The 22832-nt window shown below is 39.2% G+C and overlaps 1 protein-coding gene across 7 annotated transcripts in view; it reads right to left on the bottom strand.

Moving 5' to 3' along the window:
• Kiaa1549l (KIAA1549 like) overlaps positions 1 to 22832 on the bottom strand; it is a 287464-nt gene that overhangs the window by 140101 nt on the left and 124531 nt on the right. The window contains exon 1 of one of the 7 annotated variants that reach the window (XM_087205547.1): positions 10016 to 10142. The exons of the other annotated variants lie outside the window; for them this stretch is intronic. Within the exon in view, the coding sequence (XP_087061673.1) occupies positions 10016 to 10049 (34 nt within the window). The 5' untranslated portion in view covers positions 10050 to 10142. Of the gene's footprint in view, positions 1 to 10015; positions 10143 to 22832 lie in introns of those variants that run through there. 7 annotated transcript variants of the gene reach the window in all.

The following is a 22832-nucleotide window of genomic DNA, read 5'->3' as shown; positions in this document are numbered from 1 at the left end:
AAGATGGCATTGTGTGCAGCTATTGTTTTGTTTATGCCCTTACTTGATAAAATTAAAAGCTTACAAACTCCAATTTTTTTCCATTTTTACTGGTCCATGAGATCTCCAGGTCTGAAAAATCAATGATTTACCTTTTCTGAAGAAGACACTGTTTAAGTGAAATTGGCACTGCAGAAAAGCAAGCACTGCACAGCCTATATGCAGAATCTGAAATAATCAAACAGCTAAAAGCAGACAGGAGAACAATGGGTATCAAGGGCAGGGAAAGGGCAGAGAAATGAGGAGACTTTGATCTGAGGATACAAGGTTTCTGTTACACAAAACAGATAGGATCTGGAGATCTGCTGTACAACAGTAGACCTAGAATTAATAATACCATATTTATGCTTTAAAATTTACTAAGAGGGTTGATCTTATATTAAGTGTTCTTACCATGAAAGGAAAAAAGAGAGAGTGGGAAGAAACGTTTGGAATGATGACAAGTTTAGGGCACTGATGGTGATGATGGTGTGACGGTCACAGATGTGCACTTATTTCCAAATACATCAAGTTGTGTGCATGAAATATCTCTAGTGTTTTGTATATCAATCGTACCTGAATAAAGTGCCTTAAAAAGTGATGGCCTGACATTTCCTTTGATAAATAAGGACCACTAAGAAAGCTACCAGGATAAAGGAAGCTAAGAGGGAAGGGAAGGAGGGTGAGGCATCAGACACACAGCCTAGCACATTCTGGCTGAAGGGTTGGAAGGGCTATACTGGCTGACGAAGGATAAACAGCATACATGAAGACTTTTTAAAGGGATATAACACTCTACCTCCTCCTCTGAGGGTCCCTGAAGAAAGAATAGCTCTCCTGAGGTATGGATTTTATACAGCTTGGGATTTTCCACATTTCTTGTTCCAGTATCTTAAAAAAATACACAGTTTCTTCAAGCCCCACACAGGCTATTACCTTCAAGATAAATGACAAACAATTGTATCTTTCACCCTGGAGAATTATTAACTATTATTTTCACAATAAATAACTGTTAGGACCATTTATTGGTGAAATAGTGGAATGTTTTTTTGACTTATAAAATACCAAGAGAAACTGAATGTTTCTTGTGGCACTTTGGTTTGGTTGTTAATTACATGTACTTGAGCATGAAATCTTGGATCTTTACAAAAATGAAAATAATAGCAAACGTATGTCATTGTAGCATATAGAAATCAACATTTCTGTCATAGAGCCATCTTTAAAATCTACAGTGGTACCTTGATTCACAAACTTAATTCATTCTATGATTCTGGAAAAGACAGCCACATTCTTGTTCATGCAGGGAAGATAGCCACAGTCATGTCCATTAACTGATGCAGAATTTTTTTTAAAAAACTCGTAATCTTGCCAAATGCTTCTATTTAGGAATGAAATTGTTCACAGATAAAAGTGTTGATGAACCAAAGTACCACTTTCAATAAATTGATTTAAATATTGAATGATTTAATCCTAAATTTACCTAAATTTAGGCAGGATGAACCTGTTGCCTAAGTTATTTGCACGGTAGTGATATATATGTCTTCTTTAGAGTTTGAGAAATTAACTGGTTATTTTTCACGTCAACCTACATCACAGTTCTGATTTTTAAAACACCAGTCTACTGAAGAATGGATTCTCCAAGAAGAAGTGCACACACGTGAAAATAAGTAATTTAAACCAATATCAAAAGAACTACTGAGGAAAAAAATTAAATGTAATAATGAAGGTAAAGATTATTGTATAGCTTCAATTGCAACTTTAAAGCATTTCAGTAGTGCTGAATAATGAATCTGACTTTCTAATATCAATGTAAGCATAAATTAAAAGAATAATTTATTCTGTAATCTGAAAGTCATAGAATGTTATAGATCCTGGGCTCACAGCCACTACACACAGGACAAAGCCAAAGCCAATTTTGCTTGAAAAGCAATCATCAGAACAAATTAAAACAAAGTCATCTCCAATAAGTAGTCAACTCTACAGAGATTTCGTCTCCCTCAACGAACTGAAAGATAAAGTTCACCTGTGGTGAACACATGAACACATGATTGTGGGGGAGAGGTGACAGTGGACACATCACACATAACAAAGGAGGCCTGGACTGTGACATGGGTCCCCCACCTGTGTCCTTTTAAACCACTTTGCCTCATTGAGCCTCAGGATCTTCATCTATAGCATAAGAAGGTAAAACCGAGTCTGATAATTACAGCATAATTTAAACCAAGATAGATAGATAGATAGATAGATAAACAGACAGATTGACTGATTTTGGGGGAGTGCTAGGAATTGAACCCAGGGCCTTGTACATGCCAAGTATGCATTCTACCACCAAGACCCAAGAAATCATTTTCAAAGTAGATTTATCACTTTACATGTAGATGAATCTTGCCAAACAAAAAAAATTTTGCTATGATTTTTAAGTCTCTTAATCTCTGGGTTGTCCTGTCCCATTCTTTTGTTCTCTTATACCTGATGAAGAATGGGGCCCTGTAACCTGTACCAGGTACTGCGCTGGTGCACACTCATGGCACAGTCCAACATGCCCCTCTGTCCTTTAGTTCCTGCACATGGGCCACTGCTTCTAGAGATGGAAGCACTGAACCCCTCACTTTTATTAACTTATAACATTTTAAAGTGGAAGTAAATAGTATATACTTTTGTTTTTGGGTACCGGGGATTGAACTCGGGACCTTGCGCTTACAAGGTAGGCTCCGGAAACACTGAGCTAAATCCCCAGCCCAAGTGGAAGTAAATAAAACTAGGCATTTACATTCCAATTGTATGAGCCATATCCCTACTAATCCTCCTCCACCTAGGGCACTCCCCTTTTCTAAGGATGAATAAGGTGTAATAGCCACCTGCTCTACCTACACCAAGGGTTCTTTTTAATAGGAAGCCAGCTCTGGGCTCTTATGCATTAGAGACATGGGTTTTATCCCATGTCTGGCCTTTGCCAAGTTTCACTTCTTCTATTTGCACGAGTCTCCTTTCCTCCCAGACCTAGAGTTCCCCTACCTACAGAGCTGTCCTGTCTGGTAGCCCTGCCACATGGAAGTTGACCATCTGTAATGCTCCACGAGGCAGCCCTTCAGCTGAAATAGCAGAAATACACTGTCTTCAAAATCCAACTCCATCTCTCCTGGGGAAATGAACTCCAAAAGTGGACTTTAAAACCTAGGTCTAGCAGGAAAGGCAGAAAGGGAGAGACATCCCCCAGCATTATCATCGAGGAAACAATTCTGCCACCAGTCGTTACAGCTGCATCATCTGCAAGAACGAGTGTTCCACAGGCAGAGCAGATGTTCCAAAGCTGTGTCATTTGTAAATATAGATGGGAAATGTGAATTGAAGATGCAACTTCACTCAATATCAGATTTGAGAGTAGTAGCAATTAGGCACATTGACTATAATTTGAGCTGAAAATGCAAGGATCTTTCTTCAGTCTAAATGTAACCCCAGAAAAGACATATTCCCTTTTCCTCTCCCTCCTCCACCCCTCCCCCTCCTGCTCCCTCTCCCTCTCTCTCCCTCTCTCCCCCTCTCTCTCCCTCTCTCTCCCTCTCCCTCTGTCCCTCTCTCTCTCCCTCCCTTCAGTACTGCAGATTGAACTCAAAGCCCTTTCACTAAGCTACATCCACAACCCTGTTTTTATTTTTTATTTTGATTCAGGGTCTCAAAGTCACTGATCTGCCCAGACTGAGCTTAAACTTGTGATCCTCCTGCCTCAGCCTCCCAGAGTTCCGGGATTACAGGTGTGCAATACCACATCTGGCAGAAAACATATTTTCAAAAGGTAAAATAACTCCTCTCTTGTCTGCCACCACATAGTAGCAATGTGAACCAGTCTATTTTTGGGCAGCTCAAACATTCTATACCTTCATTTAAAAAATTGTCAATTCTTCAGCCACAGGAGAAATTAAAGGCTAGATTGGACACAGTTCAAGAAGGAAGCAGAGTTTTTAAAATACTTATTTTTTTAGGAAGTATTTTGAAAAATAATCAAGAAGAAAAGGGCAGAGGAGAGCATTTGTTTTCCTTCATAATTTCAAGGAAATGGGAATAATGGCTTTATATATCCCCTTCCTGTAAGGAAGGTAAGAAGAAAGACTGCTAAATATGTAGGTCTCAGTTTCTTGTTCAGAGATAGATAACTGCTTACATCTTAAGGATCACCTCCAACTGACTGGTAGTGGCTGCCTGGGTTGTTGTGAAGGACCCTAAGTGCAGTTCCAAATCAACAGGAAGGGTACTAAGATTGATTACCATTGTCCGCCATGGGTGCCATTTTTGCAGAATGGCAGCATGGACAAGGTGATCTCTAAGGTTTCTTCTAGCATCTTATCCAGCTCCATTCATTTTCAGAAGATGAATCCAGGGCCAAGAGTGGTTCTGTGATTTGTCCAAGGTCTAGCACCAGAACTAGAGGCTGGCTTTAGATTTCCTATGATGGGTTCTTTAAACCATGGTAACGGATACATCATGTTACTTTTTCTAAAGCATCAACTGAGAAATACAGGATATATGAATTGAAGAGAAACAAAGGAGGTTAAAGAATGATTGAAGGACCAAGTTTAAAAAGGGAAAATATTAGCAAACTAACAGAAATGGGCCAGGAAACAGACTTGCATTCCAGTCTATAGCTGCCATGCAAATAATATTTCCACACCGGGTGCATAAAAATTAGGGACAACTTCCCCACTGCCACTTCCCATCCTCGAGTATCTGTTCTCACAGCCTGGGCTGAACAGACACTTGGTCATATAACTGTGGCTTCCTGGCCACAGATGCATGGACCAGGAATGTTTATTATGTTTTGGATCTTAAATGTCTCCCCAAAGTTTCATGTATTTAGAAGATGGTTGGATCATAGGGCACAGGGCACAGGGGCATCATTAGATTCATCAACTAGTGAATTCAGTGGCTAAATGTGCTATGGAGAGGTGGGACCTTGTCAGAAGAGGCAGGTCATTGGGGGTGTGACCTGGAAGGGTATATATCTCCTTCCCCAGCTCTTCCCCTCTGTGTCTGCTTCATGGCTACCATGGCATGAGCAGTGTTTCCTCTACTGTGCTCCTCTTTCATCTTGTTTCTGCCTTACAGCCAGCCAACCATGGACTGAGACCTCTGAAACTATTAGCCAAAACAAACTTCTCCTCCTTTAGGTTAAGGGTGTCAGGTATTGTGTCTCAGTTATGAGAAAGTGACTAAGACAGTCAAGAATTTGAAACTGGGACCTGGAGACATTTGTCATTCAATATTGGGTTTCTTGACTTGGGAATTAATATAAAACAGGAAGCAACACTTGCCCCACATACATGGAAAATGAGGAATTGCTGGTTTGAAGGAGACAGAGAATAAAACAGATGCAAGGAGCTATGGGGTCAAGTGACCATGTGACCTTAAAATACAGAGATTACCTAAAATATAGAGATTACATATAGAGATTACCTGCCTTGCAAATACATTTTTGGAGGGACTAACTGTACTCTAAACCTCTGGGTTCCTTGAGATACCCTTGCATGATTTCCAAACTACAAACCTTTGTGTTTCAACCATCCAGGTGGGATAAGTTATCTGCATGCAAAGACAATTTCCTGGGTAAGTTAACTGAAGCCAGTTGGTTTCCATTTTTTATGGACACAGGGATACTGCCGTGGGGAGGGGGAAATAAGAAACTGATCTAACAAGGGATTTAATGTTCTCAGAAAATCCAAATTAGTATGTGAAACTTCTCAATAAAATATTGCTTTTTATGAAACAAGTAAGTACCATGGCAATATACCAAATTAAACAAGAGATTGGTACTTAAAATCTATCTTAATGATTAGCTTCACAAACAAACACAAAACAAGTTTATATTACAGCCATGGCTTTCATGCCCAGCAACCCTGGAGTTTGGGCTACAAAATCCTGAAAATGGGGCATCCATTTGCTTTTCACAAGTTACTAAAAATTCCAGATGGTAAAGCATTTAAAATCTACTGCAGGGGAAAAAAATCAGTGTCTTTCTCCTGAGCATGATTCTCAGGCTGCACAATTTGCTGGTTGGCACATGAAGAGTTCATAAAACTGTGATTAAATAAAGACACCAGGAAGTGCTTCAGCAAAGCCTACTGAAAAAGTGCTCTATGATCTCTTTGTCTGAAAGCAAAATAATATGAAACCCTTTAAAAAGACAAAGCGCTTCTGTGGGGCTTGAATTTTTAATAAGACTGCCAAATTTGATGCAGAAACTAAGAACACTGAGGGAAAACCCTGTTGAGATGTCACCTTGGCCAGCATTGGTCAATACTGACAGGTAAAAAGTATGCGGTTTGCCAAGGATTAATCAGTCTGTGGCTTCCACCGTAAATTCTGCATAATTTTAAAATTCAGATGAAATTTTTCATTGTTTGAGATTTTTTCCCAATGATTACACATTAAATACCACTCTGGTTTTGTTGTTTATTCTCCCTCTAGTTTACTCCAAAACCAAGTTTAATGAGTAATCTCCAAAGCGACAGGACTCTGGTGCTTTTCCAGGTTGTCCATTGTAAGTAAACCAGATGTCTCAAAAGAGATATTTAGAATGAGGAGAGGTTGTGTGGTTAACATTGCAACGAGACTCAATCTTTGCAAGTAAGATTCCCTTCTGAGTGGTACAAACAGCTGTAATACCATATTCTTTTTTCATTTACTTCTTACACCAGCCTCTCCAGATACTTTAGACTGGGGTATGAACAAAATAACCTGGGAATAGTAAATACAGTGGTACCTAAGTTTACGAACTCATTTCTCTCCATGATTCTGGTTGCAAATCAAACTGGATGAGAACCAAATCAAATTTGCCTGTAAGGTTAACATTGATTCTAATCATTGAATTTGATTCAGTTCTTGTCCAACTCAGTTTGTGACCAGAAATGTGGAAAGAATCGAGTTCATGAACCAAGGTACCACTGTAATCTGGTTTTTAATTTTCATACAGTAGAGGACCTTGTATAAGACAAATGACCAATAAATGGTCATATTCCATCCACTGGTGCTCAATGGTGTCTACAGAAGACATCATTTGGAGCATCTGACCATCACATAGCCCCTTTTTCAACAAATGCCTCCATCCCTCAGGCATGAAGTTTGGTCCCTACCATCTCTTTCTGATTGGCCCAAGACTAACTAACCACTTGCCTCAGGGAAAGCCAATCACTTCTGGTCTCACACCAGATTGTCTCTGGGCCACACATAGCTTCAGGCAATTGGGTGTGGAACACTGTACTCCATTCTGCTTGCAAGTTGTTCTTCTGTATCGTGGGCCCAAATAGAGTCCTCAGATAAGAAATGGAAATGAGAGAATTTGGGAGGAGATGGAATAGATGTTACTGTGGCAGTATCAAAAGATAAAGATTTTAGGAAAATGTCAACCAAGTTCAAAAGTATAATTGTTTATAAAAATAACAAACTTACTCCTGATGTGCATTAGGTTGTTAAACTCCAACCACTATGAGAAATATGTCAGAACATCTACGTTATCTTGTCCACTTTTAAAACTACAAATCTGATCATTTTTAATGAAAAGTTCTCACTCATAATCAATGAAATAATTTAATAATAATAAACAATTTGAATAATTGGAATTGTTATTGATGACTTATACTGCTAAAATTAGAATATTCAGAGGTAGGCACATACCTACAGTAGCAAGAAAAATAGGTAAGTAGCTCTAAAAAAAGACCTGAGGCAAGTTTCCTCTTCAACACAAGCCCCAGATACAAGGGATACTTAAGAAATACGCTGAATATTTAAATTTTTTTAAAAACATGTTACAGTAAAAGTCACATTGCCAAGAATGATGTAATAAGTGTGGTTGAAGCAAGGATGAGGTATTCTGAGTATTTTGAGGGGGATTAATGGCAATGTGTCTTTTATTGTAATAATTTTTAAAATTTAAACATTTACCCACTGTATTTTTTTATCACTTTTCATTCATCAAGTGTTTACAACAATTTCTGTCAAATAAAAATATTACAGTGACAAGCACAAAAGTCCTGAGTTCGATCACCGGTACGACAAAAAAAAAAAAAAAATATATATATATATATATATATATTACAGTGTACCTTCATCCACCTTGTTCACTGGATATGGCACTATATAGTTTCTAACTCTTCCCCAAAGTCAAAATGACCATGAAAGATAAATGTTTTAATAAATCCAGGACATTGAGGCAGCCATTATAGCATAACTAAAGATCCGAAAGATTCCTAGAATTGCTTCAGAAAATGGCAAGGATGATGGGATAAGTACATTCAAAATGAAGGGAAGGAGTGGATGGGGGATTGAAGAAAGAGGAGGGGGCTGGGAGAAAAAGAGAAATCAAGATATACCATGTACAGGTACAAATTCCTTTTGATGAATGTGATCATTATGTACATTTAAATTGTACCAATAAAATTAATTTTTTTTAAAATGAGGGGAAGTATTTTGAGGGAGATCATGGCAATGTCTCTTTTACTGTAATAATCTTTATATTTTTATTCCATCTCATAAATGATTATTTTCAACCTAACAATTGCTAACATTTATTGTATACAACTCATAATGTGGCAGGGTAGGCTGAGCCTTTTACATCCATTACCTCATTGAAGCCTCATAACAATGCCATGATGTAGGTTCCCTTCACATTCCCACTTTACAGATGAGAAAGCTAGCTGAGAAACATGAAGTTATTAACCAAAGCTTAAGAAAGCACTCGGTACTTCAGCTTATACAACCAAACTTAGCATCCAGATCCTTGACCAAGGCCATCTGTACAAGAAGATTCTGTCCATGAGCTTTCAGAGCACTCCCAAGCCATTGAGTATTTGGGTCTTAGACTTTAGTCATCCATCATGGGTGTCAAGGTTTTGCACTCTGTGCTGTGGATGACCAAACAGCTCAAATTCACCTGGGAAGCCATGAATTTCAACGTTCTTCACACAGGTGTTCAGTAACAGTATGTGGCCAATTCCCTGACTAATAGGGGTCCTCCAGTGGTCTCCTTCAGTGTCTTCTAGTTCTAGAAAAATTAGTTCCTTTCTGGAAAGAAATTTATTTTGCCAAGCACCAAGTACTTACAGATATTTGACATGTGCTATCTCATTAATCCTCCCTGTAACACTATATCAATCAGACTTCGACTGCAAAGAAGCCTGAATAAGCAGGAAGGGGTTTGCTAGGGATAATAAATGGCTTAAGGAATTTGTTGGGAGGCCAAAGAAATATGCTCTAGAGATGATGCCTCAGAAAAAAACAAAGAAACTGCAACAAGAAGCTGCATGGCCATGCCTGCACTCACCTGGAGAGACAGCAGTTGCAGGAGAGATGCCTCTGCTTCTAGGGTTCAGGAAAGTTCATCTGAGTGGCCCATCCTAGCTCATACTCAGAACCCTCGCTGCACTGAGGCCACAGAAAAAGTACTTTCCACCTTCTGAGGGCCAGGAATGCACATTGGAAAAGAAGACAGAGGAAATGGGATTTCCGTAGTGGCTTGCATTCGTGGGACTGGAACTCAGGCTTGCTCTTTCTACAGAAAAGTGGCACCACACTGTGGCTTTACTTGCTTTCCCTCCTGCCTGTCTCTCTGACCTGGTGGTTCTCAAAACTTCCCAGACCTACTGAGTCAGACCATCCAGGGTGCGGCTGTCCACACTTGAGAAGGAGCAGCCAACGGCAGTCCCCTGCACTGGATTCAGCTTGTTTCTTACTCCCTGTAAGCTCACAGCCTCACAGCTGCACACCTTAGGTGATTTCCTAAGCATCCCAGCCTACTCCCCACTCACTCCACCCACCTCCCAGTAAATATCACCATATCTTTGCTCTTAAGGATGCCCGACCTAGTTCTAGGAGCGCCCAGGCTTCTCATGAGCCACCCAGAAGCTTGAGTTCAGTATTACTGTCCCCCAAATCTGAGTATTTCAGCAACAAACAGTCCTGGCCTCCTTGAAGCAAACCTTCTTGTGCTTTCCACCATCCCAGCCAGTACCTGTGACACACACAGATGAAGGTTCCATTAGCATTTTCTTGGCCCATTGTGAACACCATCATGCTGTAAGCAATTTCCAAAGCCTCCCTCCAAGTCTGCTGTCATCTGATGCTGTGTGTAGAATTCTTCCCTGTATAAACATGGCACCAGCAGAGCAATTACTGAACCAGAGAAATGAGCCCCCAAAGGTGTGAGGAGGAGAATACAGAACAGCCTGGTGGGGAGTCAATTCTACTTGCCTCCGTTTCAAAGGACAATCAGAGTGACATTATTGAGGGCAGCCCAGGATGGCAGAGGTGGCTACATTCATTCTAAGCACAAATCACACCGTGTCCTGGCTATAAATTCCACCAGCAGCAGGTGTGCGGTTCAGAGGAATAGCATCTGCAATTTAAAAAGTGACATTTTAATGGATTATGCAGATCAGCTAAGGTTCTAAATCATAAACCTCCTGCTTTAGATGGACTCGAGAGCACAGGCCAAGCAAGAAGAGACAGCATAAACACTGAACATTTTATGGCTCCTTCCGACCTTTTTATACTTTACTGTGAAACTGAACATTAAACTTTATTTCAAGGCAGCTCCTTTCTGCTGCCTAACAAAGACAATAGTTCATCTTTGTGATAACACAGGAGCTGGCTCGACTCTTTACTCATCCAGCATCTCAAATGTTATCTGCTATGGTCCTGTCACCAATGAAAATAAAGTAAGTTGCCTTTTATAGTAATGGAGTGAGGGATAAGAATAAGTGAGAAGCAGGCACCAGGCTCTCTGGAGGTAAAATGTACAAACAGAAACCACAGTGGGGCCTAGAAGATGCCTTGGTACTTTCTATTTGCAAACAATGGAGCAGAGGTATGGATTTTCCTCCAAGACCTAAAACTAATGAGGTAAGAAAGGGGTCCTGTCTTTAAAGACTTTGGGGAATATAACTCATCTTAAATATAATGCACTGAGTCCAGAAAGTGCTAAGAGAGTGATAGAAACTAAATAGGTAGGAACTCTATAATGGGTGTGAAGGTCACAGAGAAGATGGCATAACCCATTGGTTTCACTTCAGAAGGCAAGCCAAGTGCCACTCAGGAGTTGAGCTCTTCCAAAGAGATGATACCAATAGAATCAAAGAGTGGAAAGAAAGCCATAGGGCCATATGTCCCAATCTTCTAAAAAATACATCAAATCCAGAGATTAAATGACTTACCAAAGATCACAGAAAAAGGAACTGGGCTGGCTTATGACAGGAACCCAACATCATGCTTTCTCTCTTCCCTGAAACAATGAATCTCAAAGGGATTTTCAAGAGGGTGGGAAATATCTTTGGTGCACTATAGATGTACCTGTTTCTCATGCAGCTGGGCATGTGGTATGATGAATGAATAAAGGAAGAGTAGGCTAAATACAAGATATAGTGGGAGGGGCAGGATATGTGAGCTGTCTTCCCTATAGGAAAAGCACTTTGCCCAAAGGCTGGGGTAGGCAGAAAGAAGATAGTGAACCCAAATAGACACTCGTGTAATTTCTCAACTCTGGTGTTTTGTACATTATACCAGCAGCCATTAACTTTCACCTTTCCTTTTTGATCTATAAAGAGCAAAACAGAGCAATTTATTTCCCCTCCTCTCTCTGCCTCTGCTCCTTTTGAAGTTAGGTGTCTAATTGGTAATAAAATGATAAGGGAAAGAACCAGAAGTCAGCAACTACAGCTTCTCACCCACGAAGCCACCATGCATGGATGGTAAAATTTTAGTAGCATCCTGTAGTGGGTTAAATGAACAGGCTTGATCAATACCCAACTCACCTCCATCTAGCATACAGAATTTGGAAAATCAAATTTGTACTATCCAGAGGCCCTGGGAGCAGAGGTTTTGTGTATACACCGGGTTTCATCAAGCAGATGCACTGCACAAGAGTTTGATTCAGAGCAAAGTCATGCACAGAGAAAGACAGGGTACAGCACATTCACCTTGCTGCTGCGAGCTGCAGCTCCAGCAGCTTGATTCTTGAGGCATCAGCTAGGGCAGCAGCTTCATGATTATGCAGTTCTTCAAGATGGTTTTGAAGATTACTCCTGAAAGTTTACCTTAGATCCTTTCTTCCTCCTTCTTAATGATTAATCAAGCAAACTCAGTACTAATACTTCTAATAAGTCCCATTCCTGCATCACTAGCCACACTGGGTTCAATCACCCGCAACTGAGCCCTAACAGAGTCATATATTAGTACAATAAAATTTTGTTTGTAATGAGCCCTGGTTTGTGATAATGTCTGAAGAAAAGGAACTGGTGGAGGGGGTGAAGGGAGGACAGGGAATGGGGAAAAAATAAGAACCAAGATACATCATGTACTTGTACCCAGTGATAAATGTAAATGTATTGTATACCTAAAATGTACCTTAAAAGAATTTAAGGAGACCCCGCCCTGACATGCCCACCAGTCGCCTGAGGAGCCACACAGGCAGAGCTATGCTGGCAGAGCACCCCAGGATGACTGAGCCGAGCTCTGTCCAGCAGGCCAGGCCCACTTGTGACCAGGAGTCAGTGAGGAACCCCCCAGCACGCCCACCAGCTGTCCCCACCACTCCCCTCTAGCCTCTTGGCTGTGCAGCTACTTGGTTCCGCACTACAGAGGCACAGGGGGACATAAAGGCCATTGTCCTGGGCCACAGAAGTGAACAACAGAGAGAGGCCTCTCTCAGGCTCCCTGATGAAAACTGAAGCCCATTGGAAAAGTGAAGAGAATCTCTGCAATAAAGGCACACCAGACCACCGTACTTGGTAAGTTGGAGGGATCATCACCTCCCATCAGAACCTGGACTATCTTCAGGAGAAAGGCAGCTGGAACCTGCAATAGAACCTTGCACAGTTCAAACCTGCAGGAGGACAGGGAGCTCAACTTGGGACTTGCAGCCAGAAATCTGCCTGAATCTCACAGGTATGTGACTGGATTACTGAGACTCACTGACTTATAACTGCACACTGCTGCCCACATTGTCTATTGTGACAGCAGAGACATACCCTGAAGGAGGCCCTTCACTTTTACCTTTTATTTGTTATTTTCAAAATTACCACTTTTTTATGCTCTTATTTTTAATTTTTTTTTCTTCTTTTTCTACTCTGTTAACTATTTTTTCTTTTTTCTTTCTTTTCTCTTTCCTTTCTCTCTCTCCCTCGCTCCCTTGTGTCCCACATTGTTCTTCATCTCCCTTTGTGTTCCTGTTCTGGCCCTAATTCGTATTTTTTCTTTAATTTTCTTTTCTTCTCTTTCCTTCTCTCACCTGTGTTCTCAGGCCTGACTGCTAACCTTCCCCTATCCTTCTACCTACCTATCCCTCCCTCCCTAACTCCTTCTAACTCCCCATTCCGAAGGGTAAAGTTGCTATATTGAAGAGTTTATTCACTATAAACATATGTTGGGTTGGTTCTTGATTTTGATCAAATTCACACAGTTAAAGATGATAGATTAATAACTACCACAAATTGTCATTTTCTAAGAGGTACTTGATGCTATTGTGTTGCTGATTGTATCACTTGGGCTAAGGTGTTGTGATCGATCTAATCAGTTGTCCTTCCTGGTATAATGAAAATGAGATAGCCTCAGAGCCATTAGAGACTCAAAATCTAAAGACTAGCTATATCTGGAAGACACCTCTGAGAAGCAACCATTCCATAAGTGTTCTAAATACATCAACAAAGATACTTACAATAAACAACCTCAAAGTATCAACACAGGAAATAAACCAAGGACAGTACCAAAAACAAAAATAAGAAGACATTTAAGTAGGCACAAACTCAGACTTCCACCCCACAAAAGGCAAATTCTGGGGGAAACGCAGTAGAAAAGTCTGATAATCAACCACCTGGACACCCTGAGCTGATAGAACAGGAAATAACAAAACAGATGAATGAGGCTCTGGAAAAATTCAAAACAGAAATAATTTCCCAAATAACTACAGAGATGGTGAGCAGAGTGGAAGACATGATTAGAGGATCTAGAACACAAACAGATAAAAAAATTGATGAGCTCAGAAACATGCTGGAAGCCATGAATGCCCAGCATAAGAAAGAAATGGAAACCATGATCGCTCAACATAAGAAATGAATGGAATCCATGAAACAGATTCAAACAGATATTCAGGAGATTAAAAACTCCACTGAAAGCATGCAGAACAGATTAAGAGAATCTGAAGATAGAATATCAGATACAGGAGACAGGATTGCAGTTAAGGACCATGAAAACAGAGATCTCTTCAAAATAGTAAGGGACCATGAGAAATCAATCCAGCAGCTTCTAGATGATGCAAAGAAGAATAACATAAGACTGATAGGAGTCCACGAAAAAACAGGAGAAAATACAATTGACATAAAAAAAAACTGTTCACAGAAGTAATAGTAGAAAACTTCCCAGACAGAGGTGGAGAATTGGACATACAGTTAAGTGAGGCATATAGAACTCCAATTAGCCATGATCAAAAAAACTCTACACATAGATATAAAATAGTTAAGATCCCAGAAACCCAAGAGAAGAACAAAATCCCACAGGCAGTTAAAGAAAAGAAACTAATTACCTACAAAGGAAAGCCCATCAGAATCACAGCAGACTTCTCAACACAAACCCTCAAATTAAGGAGAGCCTGGAGTGAAGTATTTCAACCCCTAAAAGAAAATAACTTCAAACTAGACTGTTGTATCCTGCAAAATTATCTTTCAAAATCAATGGGGAAATTAGATACTTCCATGACAAAGAACACATGAGAAATTTCATGAACACCAAACCAGCACTCCAAACAATTCTAAGCAATATCCTAGAAAAAGACAATGAAGGTCAAAACTCCATGAGGCCCAACAGAGGGAAGCCACCAGGCAAGGTAAGAAACTAAAGGGAAAGGGGGAAAAAAATAAGAAATAAAAGAGCCAGCAACAGCAAAACATCATGACAAGGATGAATCAATATCTAGCAATTATAACCATCAATGTTAATGGCCTCAATTCACCAATCAAAAAAAATAGACTGACAGAATGGATTAAGGAGCAAAATCCAGCAATATGCTGTAAACAAGAAACACACTTAACTCAAAAAGAAATTCATAGACTGAAAGTAGAAGGATGGAAAACAGTTTGCCACGCAACAGGAACCCAGAAAAAAGCAAGGGTAGCAATCTTATTTGCAGACAAAGTAGATTCAAACCAAAACTAATTAAGAGAGACAAAGATGGTCACTACATCCTTGTGAAGGGAACAATACAAGAGGAAGAGCGGGGGGTTTAGTTCAGTGGTTTTATCGCCTGCTGTGCAAGCACAAGGACCCAAGTTAGATCACCATTACCAAAAGAAAAAAAAACCAGACCAAGAGGAAGAGATGACAATCCTAAATACATATGCACCAAATACGAATGCCCCAACTATACAAAACAAATATTAATGGACATGAAAAATCAAATAAGCACTAATACAATTGTAATGGGGGACTTCAATAACCTACAATCACAAATAGACAGATCATCTGGACAAAAAATTAACCATGAAATTCTAGAACTGAACCAAGCTATTGAACAAATAGACTTAATAGATGTTTACAGAGTGTTCCACCCCACAAAATTACAATACACATTCTTTTCGGCTGCACATGGGTCATTCTCCAAAATAGATCACATGCTAGCTCACAGGACATGTCTAAGTAAATGTAAAAGAACTGAAATTACCCCCTGTATATTATCAGACCACAGTGCAATAAAGTTGGAGATCAATAACATAAGAAACCATAAAACCCCCACAAACACATGGAAACTGAATAACACCCTCCTGAACGACCAATGGATCACAGAGGAAATTAAAGAAGAAATTAGACAGTTTCTACAAGTAAATGACAATGGCAGTACAACATACAGGAATCTATGGGACACAATGAAAGCAGTTCTAAGCCGGAAATTCATAGCAGTCAATGCCCATAATTAGGAAAACAGAAAGAATTCAGATAAATAACCTAATGCAGAATCTCAAGCTCCTAGAAAAAGAAGAGCATAACGAACCCAAAGCTCATACAAAAGAGGAAATTATAAAGATTAGAGCAGAAATCAATGCAGTGGAGACTAAGAGAATGATACAAAAAATTAATGAATCAAAGAGTTGGGTGTTCAAAAGAATTAATACAATTGATAAATCTTGAGCCAACCTTATCAAAAAAAGGAAAGAAAAGGCCCAAATCCATGCAATCAAGAAAAAAGGTGAAGTCACAACAGACCCAGCAGAAATCCAGAGCATGATCAATACCTACTTCAAGATCCTGTACTCTAATAAAATGGAAAACACAGAAGAAATGGACCAATTACTAGATACATATGAATTGAAAAAATTAAATGAAGAAGATATAGAAATTCTAAACACCCCAATTACAATGAGTGAAATTGAAAATGTAATTTAAAAGTTTACCAACAAAGAAAAGCCCAAGTCCTGATGGCTTCACTGTGGAATTCTACAAGACATTTAAAGAACTATTGCCATTACTCTTTAAACTCATCAAGGAAATTGAAAGGGAGGCAATACTTCCAAATTCATTCCTGGAAGCAAGTGTTACTTTGGTTCCAAATCCAGGGAAAGACCCAACCGAAAAAGAGAACTACAGGCCAATCTCCCTAATGAACACAGATGCAAAAATTCTCAACAAGATACTGGCAAACAGAATACAGAGGGTCATCAAGAAGATCATACACCCTGACCAAGTCAGATTTATCCCAGGGATCCAAAGATGGTTCAATATTTGTAAATCAATCAATGTAATACATTATATTAACAGACCCAAGGGCAAAAACTATATGATCATCTCAATAGATGCAGAAAAGGCATCTGACAAAATCCAACACCCATTCATGATAAAAACCCTACAGAAAATTGGAATAGAAGGTCTTTATCTCAACCTGATTACGGCGATCTATGAAAAACCAACAGCCAACATCGTACTAAATGGTCAAAAACTGAAAACTTTCACACTAAAATCAGGAACAAGACAAGGATGTCCACTATCACCACTCCTGTTCAATATAGTTCTGGAAACATTAGCCACAGCAATTAGAAAAGAGAAAGAAATAAAAGGAATAAAGATAGGAAGGAAGAAGTTAAACTCTCATTATTTGCTGATGATATGATACTTTACATAGAAGATCCAAAAAACTCAGCCAAAAGACTTCTAGACCTAATTGACAGATTCAGTAGAATAGCTGGATATAAGGTCAACACTCAAAAAACAATAGCCTTCTTATACACAAATAGCAGACTCACTGAGAGAGAAATTTGGGAAACAATTCCTTTTACAATAGCATCTAAAAAAATGAAATATCTAGGAATCAATCTAACAAAGGAAGCAAAAGACCTCTACACTGAAAACTACAGTACCCTGAAAAAGGAGATCAAGGAGGATATAAGAAAATGGAAAGACATCCCTTGTTCCTGGGTAGGAAGAATCAATATAGTGAAAATGGCCATACTTCCAAAACTACTATATAGATTTAATGTAATGCTCATTGAAATTCCAACAATATACTTCACAGAACTAGAGAAAACAATCCAAAAATTCATTTGGAACCAGAAGAGACCTAGAATAGCAAAAGCAATTCTAGGCAACAGAGACATGGCTGGGGGTATCACAATCCCAACTTGAAGCTATACTACAAAGCTACTGTGATAAAAACAACATGGTACTGGCAAAGAAACAGACCCGAGGATCAGTGGAATAGATTAGAAGATTCAGAAACAACTTCAGACATACTCAGCCACCTCATCTTTGATAAAGGAGCCAACCACCCTCACTGGAGGAAAGATAACCTATTTAATAAATGGTGTTGGAAAAACTGGATTTCAACCTGCCAAAGATTAAAACCAGACCCATACCTATCACCATGCACTAAACTAAGATCAAAGTGGATTAAAGATTTAAATATTAAGACAGAAACACTAAACTTGCTGGAAGATAAGTTAGGTAGAACTCTTGAAGGCACTGGCATAGGAAAAGACTATAAACAAAACCTCAGTAGTACGGGAACTAGCAGAAAGAATCAACAACTGGGATCTCATCTTATTAAAAACTTTCTGCATTGCAAGAGAAATCACCAACAGAGCTAAGAGACAACCTACAATGTGGGAAAATTTTTTTAGCAGCTGTACCTCAGACAAAGGACTACTATCTAGAATATATGAAGAATTGAAAAAAATCAGACCCTCCCAAATTCAAAAACCCAATTCAAAAATGGGTATCTGAAATGAACAGACATTTCTCAAAGAAGAAAAAGCAGCAAATAAATATATGAAAAAATGTTCAACATCACTGATCATTCAAGAGATGCAGATGAAAACAACACTGAGATTCCATCTCACCCCAGAAAGAATGGCTGCTATCAAGAAATCAACCAGTAACAAATGCTGGCGAGGTTGTGGGGAGAAAGGAACCCTTCTCCATTGTTGGTGGGAATGTAGACTGGTGCAACCACTGTGGAAATCAGTAGGGAGATACCTCAAAGAACTAGGGTTAGAGGTCCCACTTGACCTAGCTATTCCCCTGCTGGTTATCTTTCCAAAAGAATTAAAAGAATCATACCACAGCGATATATGTGCACCCATGTTTATAGCGGCACAGTTTGTAATAGCTAAAGCTTGGAAGCAGTCCAAGTGCCCATCAACTGGAAACTGGATAAAGAAGATGTGGGGTTTTTTTAAATAAAATGGAGTACTACTCAGCCATAAAGAACAAGAAACTAGAGACATTTATAGCTAAATGGATGCATATTGAGGCCATACTCATAAGTGAAATAAATAGGACACACGTGTAAATACCAAATAGTTTCTCTAGTGTGAGAAACTGAAAGTGTAAATAAGGATTTAAATGATTAAAACAAATAATTGATAATTTGAAATATTAAAAGGTCTGAAGGGGTAGAGGTGTTGGGAGGGGAAGGGGAAAGGAAAGAAGGGAAAGGAAAAATTATGAGAAAAAAAAATGGAAATGAAATCTATGTAAATAGGGAAGGATGGAGGGGGTGAAGGGTGCACAGATAATGGGGAAAAAAATAAGAACCAAGATTCATCATGTACAGGTACAAGCACCCGACGATAAATGTAAACATATTGTATACCTAAAATGTACCAATAAAAGAATTTAAAAGAAAAAGAAAGAATTTAAAGGGGAAAAAAAGGAAAGGAACTAACAGTTGAATAGTTTCTCTGTTCAAGGTATTTTATTCATGTTATATGACTCAGGGGTCAAAAATACCTTGGAAGGAAAGGATATATATTTCCATTTCACAGATAAAGAGCTACAGAGCAGATAAACTACTGCTAGAAGTCAGGCAGAGAGCCAGAAACTGTCTATATGACTTTTTAGCTGACTTTACAGATAGCACTTTCCTATTCCACAGACTTCATCAGTACAACTTTGCTCTTCCAGGAGACTCTTAGTGGGCAGCACAGTTATGTGTCACATAACAACATTTTGGTCAACAATGGACCATATAAATGATGGTGATCTCATAAGATTACATTGTTTGGTCATCAATGTTTGGCACTTTGGTCATCTTAGTTTGTGTAAGTATACACTATGATGTTCACACTATGATAAAAATCCCTAACCATGCATTTCTCAGACTATATCCTCATTATAAAATAATGTGTAAATAACTTCATTATCTATTTCAGGAGCTTCCCCCAAAACTTATTTAAAAACTGCTCCTTTTCAAAATATAGCCTCAACCCAAGACCTTTGAAACTCTTGTCTTGCTGTGTCCATAATCTTAAACCACTATATTATGTTCCTTATCCAATTCTAATCAAGATCCCCTACAAACCTCACAAATAGTCCAGCTTTTCTCTCTACCCTCAAAGACACTAAGATTCCATCAAGGTCAAGGTGGTTCTCACCCTGAGTGCAGTAAGCAAGAAATAGCCTTGCCTGAGCAGCAGATGACGTAGTGATATTCTGAGAAGTCATTCAACAAGAGCCAGATCTCCTGTGTTCTTTTACTCCACCTTCTAGTTCCCACTTCAAGTATCAGCAATTAGATATTTTACCTGGATTAAGTAGAACAGAAGTTTGCTACAGAAATCTGAGCTGTGCTGGTCCCCATTCCCTTCAAGGGTCCCCAAACCTTAGGAGTCTCTTTCCAAGCACCGTGCCCCCCGTGTTCCATCTGTATCACTTCTGGGTCCTGATGCTGAGAAGAGAGAAGCTTTCTTCAACAAAGGGAACACTGACACTGGTCTACATCAATACGGATTCAGAGGGTCAGGGATTTAGCTCAATGGTTCCGCTGCCTGCCTTGCAAGTGCAAGGACCTGAGTTTGATCCCCCCCAGCCAAAAAAAAAACCAAAACAGAGATTCAGAAAAATAGGACTCTAATATTGAGCGAAGCCAAATTTCAGAAATGCTTCAAATTTTTTTGTGCTCTTTCAATGGATTTTAATATGGGTGATTTTAGAATTTTGGTATAACAGAAACTGCAATTAAACAAGCCATCAGATCAGCCAAATATCACCTGATTTTTTTAAACTCTAGCATCTTGCAGCTCCATTGTGTGTTTTGCATAAAATCTACACTAAAGCCACTTCTCGAGAAGAGTAATGTGAAGAGACAATGCTCATAAATGCTGTATCTGACCTGTGTTTTATTGCTCATGAGGCACTTCAGTATGCAATACTCTCATTCAATATCCTGTCAACTCAGGTTGTTCCCATTCTCTCCCGTCCCATTTTACAAATAAGGAAATTGAGAACCTCTACCTTAAGTGGCTAGTTAATAATGGTCAGGGTGAGGCCCTATCTGTTCCTAACTTTAGACACAGAGATCTTTCCAGAACCCAGTGCATCCAGAAATGTGCAGGGCAACATAATGAGAAAACATAGTTATCAAACATAGACAGCCTGGGTTCAAATCCTGACTTTGTCACTGTTAAACTGATAACCATGGGTAAGTTTCTTAACTTCTCTCTGCCTCATCTGTGAAATGGAAAAAGTAAAAGAATTTACAGGGTTGTTGTGCTGATAAAAATACGTCACATGATATACATAATTTACTCTGAATAGTACCTGGTACATGGTAAGTACTTAATAAATATGTTATTACTATTGTAGAGACATAACATTAGAATCTTTTACTTTACTACTGAAATACTGAAATATTTTGTTGTCCTGATATCATGTAACTAGATGCCAAAAATCTGACCAGGAAAAACAAACACCGAGCAGTGCGAAAGATCAAAGGGAAGACTCCTTTTCACTATTTGTTACAAATATTGCTACATTAGCCTCCCAGAGAGCACAGACGGTGTAAGAAAGGAACCTTCCCGTACCTTTGCTTGGGCCTGAAATAATTACCAGAAGAAGCAGACAGAATAAGTAAAGGCTCAGTTTGATAACAGTTAAAAACAAGAGAGAATCAGAGGGAAAGGGAGAAGAAGCAAGACAGGAACACGGAGTACCCTGGGTTTCTAACACAAAAACTTTACAATTGATTTGGAATCCACTATGGATCAGAAGGAAGGTATCACATAACAGGGAAAGGGAGGAAGGTTGTGTTGGCAGCAGAAGACTGAGCTGGTTCACAAGGAGAGATCAGGAGCTTCCAGTTGCAGAGTTTCAACCATCACTGACTAAAAGCAGATAGGAGGCTTTCACTGGAGATACTCCTGACAACCAGCTAAGGACCTTGAGTGAACAGAGCATTCATATGTTAAAATTCACTGCAGAGAGTTGGGGGCATGGGGTGTTTTGCTCTGCACTAAGATACAGTTGTGAGAATGTGTGATAGAAGAAAGTAGCTCTGACTTCAGAGCACGTTGGTTCCCCCCACTTACAAGCTATGGGATCTGCAGCAACTTAAGTAACCTCTGTATCTTGATTTGAAATGCTGCAACGATACCTTTGTGATTGGCTTGCTATGACAATTAAATGAAACAGCACTTATAAAGTGATTTGCTCTGGGCTCTGTCTGCAGTAGGCAGACAGAAGGTAATGGTGATAGTAAAGATGGAGGGCGGTATGAAGCTTGTAAATCCACAGGGAAAAACTTACAGAACTAGGGAGATTCCAAAATAACAATTCTTTAACCACTTCTGAAGGGGAAACTCTGGGACCATTGTTGGAGCTGAATAGAGAAAATGGGTGTTCCCTGCAGACAGTTCCTGCTGCACTGAAGAGGAAGCCAAGACTCAGTGAGAACACATAAATAATTGAAGGGTTACATGTGCAGAACACAGCAGTGAGAAAAGCTTGAGATAAGCATAGAAACCAATTACCAAGTAGCAATGAGTGTAAGTGCTTCCATGTTTGAACTTGTCAAATGACTTCTCAGTTGAGAAGAGAATTCCCAGGAAAAGGAACATTCAGAAATAAAGTTGCAAACACAACAAGACATACTTCACTTATATCAGGGGAATATTACCAAAGGTGTAGGTTATCAATAAAATGTTGGTAGCTGGCTTCATATGGTAAATATATGAACTCACTTATTGAGTTAAGTCCCTTTGTAAAAGGAAAAGGAAAAAGAATCACTCTGTAAAACTGTTTGATGGTATCTTCTAAAGCTAAATATAAGCGTATCCTATGATCCAGCTACTCTTTAAAACATGCTCAATAAAGGTACATATACAATTGAAATGACTATGCATGTTCACCAAAGACATGTACTAGAATGATGACCAGCAGCAAAATTCTAATATCTAAAAAGGAAATTACCCAAATGCTCATTGCCAGTATGATAGATAACTAAGTTATGATAGAGTACACTATTATAGAGCAATGAGGATGACCAAATCATAACTACAAGTACCAATGTGAATTAA

The sequence above is a fragment of the Heterocephalus glaber genome, unplaced genomic scaffold, assembly GCF_053883595.1.
Source record: "Heterocephalus glaber isolate CG9 unplaced genomic scaffold, H.glaber_assembly_v1.0 deba00000594, whole genome shotgun sequence".
NCBI classification, from domain to species: domain Eukaryota; kingdom Metazoa; phylum Chordata; class Mammalia; order Rodentia; family Bathyergidae; genus Heterocephalus; species Heterocephalus glaber.
The sequence above is the reverse complement of the archived record's forward strand: the minus strand, read 5'-3'. Positions and strand labels throughout refer to the sequence as shown.